Here is a 12,771-nt window from a genome sequence, read left to right as displayed (position 1 = left end):
TCTATCCCTAAAGGTTTAGAGAAAAAAATATATAAAAAAAAAAAGAATTAATAATACCCAAAAATATAAGTACATGTATTGTTTTGGTTCAAACACAAATTTACCTTTAAATAAATATTTCGGAAAAAAAAAATTCAAAAAGGCATTTGAGGAATTATTATTATTAGGGAAAATTGCTTGCATACCCCTGCAAAACTATGAAATTGCTTAAATACCCCCATAAAATACTATTTGCTAGCATACCCCTATAAAACTAACTTTTTTACTTATATATCCCTGCCGTTAGTTACCATTAGCCACCGTTAGGGTTTATGGAATTAACCGTAGTTCCCACCTAACCTAACTTAACAAAATTACCCAATTACCCTTAACATCATTCAACCTAAGTCATATGAGAAAAATTTAGAGGGGTATATAAGCAAACCTATTTTGGTAATTTACCCTTATTCCATCCATTGATTTAATGTCATTAAGAGCCAACTTAACCATAGGGGCATATAAGCAAATATAATTGATTTGTATGGGTATACAAGCAAATATCATTTTTATAAGGGTATTTAAGCAAATTCATGATTTTACAGGGGTATGCAAGTAAAAATCCCTTATTATTATTAGTAAAATAACATCCATTTTTACACATTTTTTTTAAAAAAAATCCAATGTATTTTAATTGGTTTAAAACATATTTATTTTAATTTTATTGATTTTTTTTTTTTTATATTTCGTTTCCCACTTATAGCCATAATTTTTGGTTTTAGAACCTAGGCAATGAGAGTCTCGTAAAAACAAGCATTTCCCAATGGAGTGATTATCTACAAACAAATTCTTCAAATAAAAAATTATAAATAAAAGAGAAAATATCAATTATAATAATTAATAACTAATCTATTTACCATTTATAAAGAAGTAATTAATAATAATAATAAATTTAATTTAAAATATTTATGTGTGTATATGAAACGAAAATATGATTACCGGCGGAAAATAAAATTTAAAACAATCACATACAATATATTTATCAAACTAATAAAATAAATATATTTTAAATCAATCGAAATACATTATATTTTAAAAATGTTCAAAAATGGATAATAATAATAATAATAATAATAATAATAATAATAATAATAATAATAATAATTCTTCAAAAAAGGTTTTAAAAATAAATAAGGCTTATATGGGAAATAAAATGGTTACTTAGGCTTTTGAAAAAAAATAATAAGGCTCATATGGGAAACAGCATTTATATATATATATATATATTCATATACTAAAAAGGGTTAAAAACAATTGTTAACACAAATCATCCACTAAACAATGCATGAATCATGCCAAGTAAGATGTGCGGGCCCGGTCAAAGTAGTTCTTCCAGCCAATCTCAACCTTTAACTCCCAACCATAACCCATGAGACAAAATAGAAGAACCACATATATATACCCTTTCCCTCCTCCCCTTCATTCTGTGCTTTATAATTCTCCTTCTTTCTTGGCAAGCACCATCTTCCTATTATAACTCTCCTTCCATCTCTCTCTCTCTCTCTCTCTCTCTCTCTCTCTCTCTCTTCTTCTTTCTCTTCACTACCATGCAAATGTTCTATCCTTCTTTTACCACCCTTTAGTTCTCCTTCCAACTCTCTCTTTAAACTTTCTCTTTAGTAGAATGGCTCGGCTTTTTAATCATGTTTGCTTGTTAACATTCTTGGTCATTGTTCTTTGTTCGTCTTTCGCTAAAGGAGCAAAGACTCTAGGTGTTTCTTATGATGGAAGGTCTTTGATCATCAATGGAAGAAGAGAGCTCATTTTCTCTGGCTCAATTCACTACCCTCGTAGCACTCCCGACGTACATTTCACCTTTTTCGCTCTTGATTTACATATGATTATGATCTAAGTTAATGTTACAAGAACAAGTTGTCTTTTTTGAATGATTTAGGTATGGCCTGAGCTCATTGCAAGAGCTAAGAGAGGCGGCCTCAACACAATCGATACTTATGTGTTTTGGAATGTCCATGAGCCTGCTCAAGGGAAGGTGCTCATAAAGCATATCACAATTATTTGTATATATATATATATATATATAAGTTCTTGTACATAACTGATTATGTTTGTGTTGATTTTCAGTATAATTTTGAAGGGAGGTATGATTTAGTGAAGTTTCTCAAGTTGATCCAGAGACACAAAATGTTTGTCATTCTTAGGCTTGGTCCCTTCATTCAGGCAGAGTGGAATTATGGGTATCATTTTGTTAAGTTGTTCTCTTCAATGCATGTCTTGATTTCAATATTTTATGTTCTTGATCTAATTATCGACAATTATGTTCCTCAAGGGGTTTTCCTTATTGGCTAAGGGAGATAAACAACATAACATTCCGATCCGATAATCCACCTTTCAAGGTATAATTCTTGTTTCATAAAACTTCTTTGAACTTGCAATATATATATATATATATATATGTAGGCATGGAAAATGTTGAATTTAGATATATAATTGTCAACCTTTTTTTGGCTTACATTAATGGATATGATTTATGCAGAATCAAATGAAGAAGTTCACAAATCATATTGTGGAGATGATGAAGGATGAGAAACTATTTGCTCCTCAGGGAGGTCCAATCATTCTATCACAGGTATATAGCATGATTGTATTAATTAGAGGTTATTATTTTTCAAATTTTTTTTTCTTTAGTTATTCTCTTCTCAAACATTGTGGCTATTTTGAATCTTATTGTAACAGATTGAAAATGAGTATAGCATGGTTCAAGCAGCATTCAAAGAAAGCGGAACAAAGTACATCGAGTGGGCAGCGAAGATGGCGATCGGGCTCAAGACCGGTGTTCCATGGATCATGTGCAAGCAAACAAATGCTCCTCAAGAAGTGGTGAGCCATTGTGTTATCTGCAAGAATTTAACAGGGAATGGCATGTCAATGTTTCAGATAAATTCTTGATATCGGTTTCTTATTTCAATTCTAGATTTCTGCATGTAATGGTAGGAACTGTGGTGATACCTTCAAAGGTCCCGGAAGTCCAAAGAAGCCGACTTTATGGACCGAAAATTGGACAGCTCAGTAAGTATTCTTCGATATCATGCTTATCAAACAGGTTTTTTACTTTCAAATGAGAAATAATTGGATCGACTTCTTTGCTTGCCATTGCAGGTATAGAGTATTCGGAGATCCACCATCTCAAAGATCAGCTGAAGATCTTGCGTACTCTGTTGCACGATTCTTTTCTAAGAGTGGAGGCACACTTATTAACTATTACATGGTATCGATTTGAATTTCTTATACTAAATCAACACTTGAAAAATCATCTTCTAAGATGTTACCTTATGTACATGTTTATATTATATCATCTCGTTATTTTATACAATTGTATTCTAAAAAAAAAGATAAAGATTACTTTATATATATGCTTCGGCATCGTTTTTGATTGTTTATATCTCTCATTATACAGTATCATGGTGGCACTAACTTGGGGAGGGGTAGTGCTGATTTTGTTACAACCCGCTACTATGATGAAGCCCCACTTGATGAATATGGTTAGACTTGTGGAACTATTTTTCCTGATCAAACACTTTGATTATTAATGATTTTTATATGATTTAAAAACTTTTGCATTTGTTTACAGGGCTACAAAAGGAACCGAAATGGGGGCATTTGAAGGACTTGCATCATGCATTGGCATTGTCTAGAAAGGCTTTACTTTGGGGAGTTCCATCAAAACAAAAACTCGGTCAAGATGTCGAGGTAGAGTTCCTAATTAAAGTGAGTCAATACAAAGTAGAAGGAGAACTAACATTTTATGTTGCTGATAGGCATGGGTCTATGAGCTACCTAAACATAATGTGTGTGCCGCTTTCCTTACAAATAACCATTCAAGGTTTGATAAATCGATAAATTTCCGAGGAGTGGATTATTTTCTACCACACCGGTCAATTAGTATACTTCCTGATTGCAAGACTGTTGTTTTCAACACTCAAAAGGTATCACTACTTGAATTTATGCTTCAAGTAATAAATAATATAGAATTGTATGCATAATTTTTGTGTTACATGTCAAACAGGTGAATGCGCAACACAATGCAAGAACATACCATCCATCAAATGAGGCAAACAAGGATAACTCATGGAAAATGTATCATGAACGTATTCCCTCATTCCGTAGAACTTCATTAAAATCAATGACACCATTAGAGCTCATGGATCTCACTAAAGACACCACAGATTATGCTTGGTACATCACAAAGTAAGTATATGTCTTCAACTTCGATGCCAAGAAAGCACATTCAATGTCATACTATTATCTCTAATGCCTTCTGTTTCACTTCACTAAAGGTTCCACTTAGAAGAAGAGGACTTGCCAATTCGTCGTGATATCAAACCAGTGATACAAATCTCAAATCTTGGCCATGCAATGCATGTCTTTGTCAATGGAAAATACATCGGTAAATTAACCGCATTTTTTTTTTCAAGTATAATTTTTCAACTCAAATTCTTCTAATCCTCATATTTATTGTAACTTCAGGAATGGGTCATGGAAACAAAGTCGAGAAGGCATTCGTATTTCAAAGGCCAGTAAAACTCAGACAAGGAGCTAACCATATTGCAATTCTTGGGATGATTGTTGGATTACCAGTATGCTACTTCAATACCAATTACAAAAACATTGACAAATTGCTAATTATATATCTAATGAATTCTTGTTCATTTGAATAGGATAATGGACCATATCTAGAGAGGAGAATGCTTGGGTTGCATGTAGTTACTATCCAAGGTCTCAACACAGGAACTTTGGATTTAACTGCCAACACTTGGGCCCATAAGGTAATCATCAAATAAGATTTGCATTTATATATATATATATATATATAGACACACACACACTAAGCTTAATGGTTATTTTTTTTGTAGGTTGGAATGGATGGAGAATTGAAGAACATCTTTGATCCAAGGAAGACAGATAATGTAAAGTGGACTAGGGCCTCCAAAGGCTCCCAAGTGACATGGTATAAGGTATGTTTCATATATATATATATATATATATATATTGAACTCATCTAGTCACTCATTAACGGTTCTCATGCACATGCACATGTCTCTTTCTTTCATTGGTGTGTTTTTTTTTTTAACTTGAAGCAAACATTTTTAACAATATATACTTCATTAACACTAAGTTTATTTCTCTTTTTCTAGAGAACCTTTGATGCTCCTCATGGTGATGATCCAGTTATTGTTGATATGAGTTCTATGGGGAAAGGATGGATATGGATCAATGGTGAGAGCATTGGTCGGTATTGGACATCTTATGAATCAGTTCTTGGAACTCCTACTCAATCAGAGTATGTGTTAAAAATAAATAAGTTTTATTTGTTTTTCTATAATCATTTGTAAACTAAAATACACAAATATTCATGGTCATTATATCAGGTATCATATTCCAAGGTCTTTCTTGAAACCAAAGGACAACCTTATTGTCATTTTTGAAGAACATTGGGGGAACCCTAATAAAGTTCAGATTAAAACTGTAAGTAGAGACAATATTTGCACCAGTGTCTCTGAGTTCCATCCAGCACAAGTGAAATCATGGACAAGGGAAAATAGTCATATTCGTACCGTCTCTGATGATTTGAAGCCAACTGCTCACTTGAAGTGTAGCAAGGGTAAAGTGATCAAAACTATTGCATTTGCTAGTTATGGAAATCCTCAAGGAGCTTGCGGCAACTTCACTGTAGGGACTTGCCACTCAAAACAAGCCAAGATTATCGCTGAGAAGGTTAATACAAAACCATATTAGGATTTATCTATGTGGAAGTAGGAGAGATAGAGATAAGAAAAGTTTTAAAAGAATAGAAATAATGAGAAATAAAATTATAGTAAGTTTATTTTTCAGTTTAAGAAGGCACGAAAAAGAAAGGGTGGAAGTGATTTAGTTTTCTTGATTTTAGACATTAATTTAATGACTGTTTTGAGTTCTTATTTGTTAAGTGCTTATTTTAGTAATCTTACTAGCTAGAACTACCAAGTTTTTTATCAACTTTCCCACTACTTGGAAGTATTGCTTACATTCACTTCCAAGCTCCCTTAAATTCTCAAAATTAGATGTCTTAGATTGTTAGTATTATTTAGATATAATACTTTCATAATTCATAAATTTTATGATTGCAAGTATAGGGCATACCTATTGTGTGCCCTATATATTGTATTTCAACTAAATTTTATTTATTTATGTTTTTCTTTTTTAAAAAAAGGAAAATTTGCAATAAAGATATATTTAATCATTACTTTTTGTTTTGTGTTATTTTGCTTAGGTTTGTTTGGGAAAGCCATCTTGTACTCTACCAATTTCAAATGAAGCCTATCAAGCGGATCCTAGATGTCCAGGAACCACAAGAACACTGGCAGTTCAAGCTAAATGTTCACGCCATGCAGCATAAGAACTATTCTTGTTTATATTTATCAATGATGAAACATAAAACTTTGTCAAGAAAAAAAAATGGAAATGGAAATGGAAATGAAAATGGAATGCCAGCACATGTTCCGTCAATTTGGTAATGAACTAATGCAATGTAATTTATTGTGATAACATGTGAATAGCTCTTTTGAGGTTCAAGAAATAATTCTTTATTTTTCATTTACTTATTTATTTGTTAAAAACATAATCAATATGATGCAATTTATATTCTTTAAATTTTTATCTTTTGTGTTCTTTCCAATTCTCATAAATGACTTTTATTATATTTTCTAGTGAAAATTGCCAAAAAAACCCTTTAAGTTTGTAAAATTGCCAAAAACACCCCGTTAGTTTTGCAATCCCCAAAACCCCCCTCCTTTTAAAGTCTATGTTTTTTTCAAACCCCCAAACCCCTGAACGGATGTGAACGGAGTGAGTTTCAAATTTTTGGACGAAAATGCCCTTGCATGGGGGAGTCGTGGGCTGCAGCCCATCTCGGCGATTTGAGAGGAAGTGGGCGGTTTTTCCGTAGGGGTAACCCCGAGAGGCAATTTATTGGAGCCGTTTAATTGCTTTTTCTCAACTCACGTCTTCGACTTTTTCCATTTCAAGCTCGTCTCCAAAGTTGTCTCTCACGGCGAAGCCTCTGTAATCGGCATTTCATCGCCTTTTTCCCTTTCCACCCGAGTATCTCGAAGGAGAAGTCCCCAGCAGAACTAGTTGGCATTTCATCGTTTGAAATCTAAGGTATTGAGTATGGTTTTATGTTAACCGCTCTCGTTACAAAGAAAGATTTTTTTCGGTTTTGTTTTGTGCTCCTGCTTTTTGTTGGGAGATATCAAGTCTGCAGGGGGATTTATCAACTGGGGTTTTGTTAGTCTGCAGGGAGATTTCTCAGCTGGGGTTTTTGTTTTTGTTTTTGCATTTTCAGTATGTATACACTATCGAATTAGTTTTTTTCGATTGTTATGATTTGTGTAATATTTATAATGTACATTTCCCGCTTTCGCTTGATATGGTTGCGCTTTTACAAATGAGGTTGACGTTTAAGAAATGAGATGTTACAGCTTAACATTTGTTGTCTCTGTTTAAGTATTCTCGTCTCTGCTTTAACAAAATGGGTCTCGTGTAACATTTTTATATCTCTGCTTTAATAACCGAGAGTTTACCGCTTTAAAACCTTATATTTCCGCTTAAACTTTTGTCAATATTGCATGTTGAATGTGTTGTTATTGTCGCGAGCTTGTGATTATGGCGGTCAACCCTAGTTAATGGCCGATGCTATTTGACACCGGTAGTGGAGACTTTAGCTGAATTGAAAAAAATAACATGACCCCTCGACACTCGGGAGATTATTCGGACGGACACCGCTTGCGCTGCTCATCGAGCTAGAAGCCATATACCAAGAGAGGGCCCTTCTTGATTCTCTTTTTGCAAAGATGCGATGGTCGCACCAATAAATTCGGGATCGGGGAAAGCTCTCTGAGTTTCGGACCTCAAGATGTGGCCCTCGTTCTTGGTCTCAGCGTTGCGATGGCGACGCAGTGGTCTTCGAAGAAGAAAACCGGTCGCTTCAAGGGCGGTATCTATCAAAGACCCTACGAGAGACACGGAGACTCCATCAAGAGCACTGCGGTGCAACTTGTTCGACGGAGGGAGAAGAAGATAATTTTGTCAAACTCGATGGTGTACCTCATGGGGACAGATCCTCTTCCCAAATACATCATGCTCGGTTCCGAACTCGGATCGTTGATTACGTCGATGATCTACCGACCATGGGGCGATACGCATAGGGCGCGAGCGACGCACAAGTGGCTTATGGAGGATATTCCATGAGCGCCGCCCGAGTGCAAGATAGATCTGCCGGGAAGAAGACCAACACGAGGGTACATTAAGGGTTGCTCGGTCGCGCTTAACGTCCCGGTTTTACTGAGTGACCGGAACGGGGAAGAAAGTCCGTTTCGGCAAGATCCCAAGGATGTTGTGCTACGGTGAAAGTACTTACCGGAAGCAAGCGACGGTAGAAACGAGCTTGTCATCGCTCGATGGAAAAGAGGTAATAAATCATGGACAATGTTTAACATAAGTCTTTAATGTTTAAACATTTTATTTAGCGTTTAACTTTAGTATTTACCGTTTAACTATTATTCATACCGGTTTAAATATTTTGTTCTCCGTTTAATTATATTCTATAACGTTTAAATATATAAACACTCGCTTAAATATAGTTTTTTTATAGTTTAAAAATGAATGATCTCACTGAAATTGTTTGGTTTACATATGTTAGTTTCTCGAGATGGTTCCGCGAATCGTCGAAGAAGAAATATTTGTTGGGGCCAACCGACGGATGGATGCCATCTGCTCCCGGGAACCACTTGCTCAAGGCGGGGATGAGAGGGCAGCCTCTATCGCGTCGCTACTGGATGCCGTTCTCCTACTTCCACCCCACCACGCACGACGCATTCCTCGAGCCGGAGAAGCCCTCCCCTACCCCGCAGATTGCAACAACCCCCCCTACCACGACAACGACAGTCCCCCCGACCATGGCAGCCCCTCCGACCGTGGCAGCCCCACATTGTTTGTTTTTTCTAGGTCTATGTTTAAATTTCAGAAGTTCATAGTCAAATAAGCTTGTTTCGTTTTATTTATAAAAGATTTACAACATTTACAACATTTACAACATTTACAACGTCCGCTCGGACTTTGGACACTCACGACTCGACCCTCGTATAACGAAACAAGTGTCTGTACATTCGAATGCTCACAGCGGTTGCATAACATGCGCATCAACTTGAACCTGCATAACGTACAACATTAAAAAAAGGTTAAACAACACACATTCATGAAAACGACTATTAATCAATGTGTCATGGTCGGACTTAAACGAAGATCCTCGATAGTAAAAACACGTAACGTAATAGTTGTACACTGACGTAATGTTCTTAAATGGTAACAGAAAGTCTCAAGTGATAAATATCAACCCCGTCTTAAAGGATGTTTCCTGATCTCCCTCCTCTAGAGAATCCTCCGCAATCACGAAATACGTGAAAAATTTCTTTTCTTACCCAAGTCGAAATGCTCGCTTAATTGCTTGCCCGTCATCCACTCAGAAGAATCCTCCGCGATTCGGTGCAATTATGAGAGCATTTCGACTTGGGCAGGAAAAGATAGTTTAACTTGTTGCGTGATTGCGGCTAAATGATTCTCAAGATAAGGAAGAAGGTTCACGAAACATCCTTTCAGATAGAGTGGTTGTCCATGGGAAGAGGAGGACGACGAGGAGGAGGAGGAGGATGATGAGGACGACGAGGAGTGGTTGTCCATGGGGAGGGTTCTTTCTGGTTATTTATGGTGTGAATTCCACAAGCATGCTGACTCTTCATATCCGAGAAAAAAGTTAAACGCACAGTGGCCGACATTGACTGATGAGAACGAACGGGTGTTCGGAAAATTATGTTACCGTGCATAAATTTTAATGCCGTCATTAATTCTTATGCACGGGATACCATAACTCCTGCCACCGCCACGTGACACCGCCGACGAATTCGGATCAAACGAAAAAGATCACCGTTTTACGCAGAGACTTTGAGAATTTACACGTTAATATGAATAGTTATACATGTAAAGACAACGTTAAACGGAGATGGGAAGTATTACACGGATATGATAATTATTAAACATATTAGTAAAATATTTAAACGTTAAACCAAGCAGAAAGCCCTTCAAAAGGTTGAACATGATGTGATTTGGCGCTTTCCTTTCCCACCATTTTCAGGCCAAAAATGGGATTTCACAACATTGACCCATTTGAAGTGAACGGTAGGGGGTAAAAGGGAAGTTAAACACTAACGGAAGGGCTGTCCGGGGTGTGCAAAAGTAGGAGGGGGTTTTTGGGAAGTTTTGAAAATTACGAGGGGTGAACAGTAATTTTCCCTATTTTCTATATCTAATAAAATTATAATAGATTATTTGCCCCTTAAAACTAATAAAAATAAACAAACAAATCTCATACAAATCTCCAGAAAAAACTTTAAAATGTTCAATAAAGTGGGAAAAACAATAGAATAAATGGTTATTAGTAGCAATGAATTAAAAAACTGGATTTTGCATCAATGTCAAGCACTTTATAAGAACTTTATTGATATAAATGATACCAATTCAACATCTTTTGGAAATGAAAACAATTGTAATGATAACTAATCTCATATTTCCCATTGGTGTAGCTATGTTGAAGGACTTCGTAAATAAGTCAATAGTGGATGATGACCGGTCAAAACAAAAACAAGCAAGGAATGACATGTGGTGAAGGAAAATTAGGGAGAGGGGAATCAAGGTGGTGGAAACACATGGGGTGAAGCATTTGAGAAAAGAAAATCCTCATTATGACAGGTTAGTTATGCTAGGCTATAAAGGAACTTTATGAATTAGGGAGAGTGAGAGGGGAGAAATCATCAAAGAAGAAAAAAGAAGGCATGATTCTCAAGGAAGAAGCAGATTCAGGGTGGTTTAGGGTTTTACACCATGAGATCAAGCTGAGAGTTTGTTTTACTATTTTTTTTTATAAATACTTGTTAGTAGACTATGGTTGTAGCTTGAATGAAGCTTATGTGACTTGTTAATGTTGCTCTTGAGGAATTACTTCCATTTCTACTGAACTTGTTCAACTTCTTTACTGCATTTTCAAATGGAATTTATTTCTAAGAATGCTCAAATAGTATAGCTTGTTGTGATAATTATTTCAAGGATTACATCTAAATATAGTAGTTCTGTTTGGAAAGAATTCAATACATACTTTGGTACTTTAATTGAGATCCACGTATATTGTATTGTAGAGCTGAGTTGTGACATGATAGAAAATACCTTTTGAAGGATTAAAATGCTAAGATCAAAACCATCATAGCTTTCATGGATCAACGAGAGGAGAGAATTAAATTGTTGAAACAATCCATGTCCAACATGTCTAAGTACAATGAATCACATCAATCACAAAGGTTAGCTAGGAATACCAAGAATGCCTCGACATGTTGTGAATTCCCTTATTGAGACCAAACAAAAACAACTACTTCCTCTGCATATGCATTCTATGAAACTAGACTTTCCAAATTTTGATGGAAATGATGCTTTGTAGTAGATTTTTAAGGCAAAGCAGAGCAATTCTTCGATTACTGTGAGATCTCGAATGTATATTTTCTAAATATCACATCCATACATTATGAAGGTCTGGTGGTGCCATGGTTGCAGATGTTGAAAAAATCTACGAGTCTATCATCATGGTCTTCTTTTATTAAAGCTCTTGAAGCGGCGTATGGCTCTTTTGTCTTTGAGTGTCCTCGATATGCTTTCTTTAAGCTCACTCAAGTCAGTACTATCTCAAGGTATTATTCTCATTTCACAGCTCTCATGAACAGAGTTAAGTGTATATCACAGGAGCTTTATTGGAATATTTCACTAGTAGACTTAAAATAGAACTTCAACGAGATGTAATTCCATGGCAGCCAGACTTTCTTACCAAAGCCATCACACTAGGCAAGCTATTTGAAGAAAAATATGTGATAGATGGACAAATTCCAACACCATTATTCCAGTGTACAAAAGATTTAGCTTCAACGTAATGCAACTTTGGAAATCTAAGGGTCTTTCCTTCAATTGTGATGAGAAATACTCATCATCACACAAATGTGCAAATACGAAGCTTCTGGTTTTGCAATAGGATGAAGAATCCTCTAAAACACTTGCCATAGAGTTCCTCGTTGAACCAAAGGATCTTATCAAAGAGCAATTCCATAAATTGTCCGTAAATGCAATGAACAATGTGCCTCTTTGGAACCATGTGTTTTATTGGTTTGATCAATGGACATTCTATTCAAATTTTATTAGATGGAGACAGTGATGATAACTTCATCCAACTAAGGCTAGCTAAATTCCTTCAACTTGATATTACTCCCACTCATCCATTCAAGGTATTAGTGGGCAATGGGAATTCATTACAAGTGGAAGGGCTTATTAAACAGCTGCATGTCAAGGTACAAGGTAATGACTTATACTTTTCTGCTTCTTTGTTATTAATTTTTAGTGTAGAGATAATTTTTAGGTGTAGTTTTCCTTTCCACCTTCCTTATTTAGTGGATTATAGAACTTTTGTAATTCAGTTCTATCATAACAAGCAATATGTAACGTTGCAAGGCGAGTGAGTCAACTCCTCAACCAACTACATTCCACTAGCTGCACCGATTAAGTTCCACTAAAGCTATAGATCAATGTTTTTATGTGAATCTACATATGCCACTGGAAACAACAATGACAAATGCCAAGGCAACCACTAAT

The 12,771-nt window shown here is 35.6% G+C and overlaps 1 protein-coding gene across 1 annotated transcript; it reads left to right on the top strand.

The window, feature by feature from the left end:
• Positions 1–1,660: 1,660 nt before the first annotated feature.
• LOC120276292 (beta-galactosidase 11-like) lies at positions 1,661–6,432 on the top strand. Its single transcript, XM_039283014.1, has 19 exons — positions 1,661–1,840; positions 1,931–2,026; positions 2,119–2,231; positions 2,324–2,390; positions 2,531–2,623; positions 2,731–2,874; positions 2,969–3,063; positions 3,154–3,262; positions 3,452–3,536; positions 3,626–3,744; positions 3,813–3,980; positions 4,061–4,242; positions 4,332–4,441; positions 4,522–4,631; positions 4,713–4,820; positions 4,908–5,009; positions 5,190–5,335; positions 5,424–5,769; positions 6,305–6,432. Exons 1-19 carry the CDS (start codon positions 1,661–1,663, stop codon positions 6,428–6,430), a joined length of 2,499 nt encoding a protein of 832 aa, XP_039138948.1. The 3' UTR covers positions 6,431–6,432.
• The last annotated feature ends 6,339 nt before the right edge of the window (positions 6,433–12,771 follow it).

This window comes from Dioscorea cayenensis, chromosome 14 (genome assembly GCF_009730915.1).
Source record: "Dioscorea cayenensis subsp. rotundata cultivar TDr96_F1 chromosome 14, TDr96_F1_v2_PseudoChromosome.rev07_lg8_w22 25.fasta, whole genome shotgun sequence".
NCBI lineage: Eukaryota > Viridiplantae > Streptophyta > Magnoliopsida > Dioscoreales > Dioscoreaceae > Dioscorea > Dioscorea cayenensis.
The sequence above is the reverse complement of the archived record's forward strand: the minus strand, read 5'-3'. Positions and strand labels throughout refer to the sequence as shown.

Excerpts from the sequence above, each read along its gene's own strand:
- LOC120276292 (XM_039283014.1), top strand. The coding sequence starts at position 1,661 with ATGGCTCGGCTTTTTAATCATGTTTGCTTGTTAACATTCTTGGTCATT. Across the intron at positions 2,391-2,530 it reads CCGATAATCCACCTTTCAAG|AATCAAATGAAGAAGTTCAC; the intron begins GTATAATTCTTG and ends TGATTTATGCAG. Across the intron at positions 2,624-2,730 it reads GTCCAATCATTCTATCACAG|ATTGAAAATGAGTATAGCAT; the intron begins GTATATAGCATG and ends TTATTGTAACAG.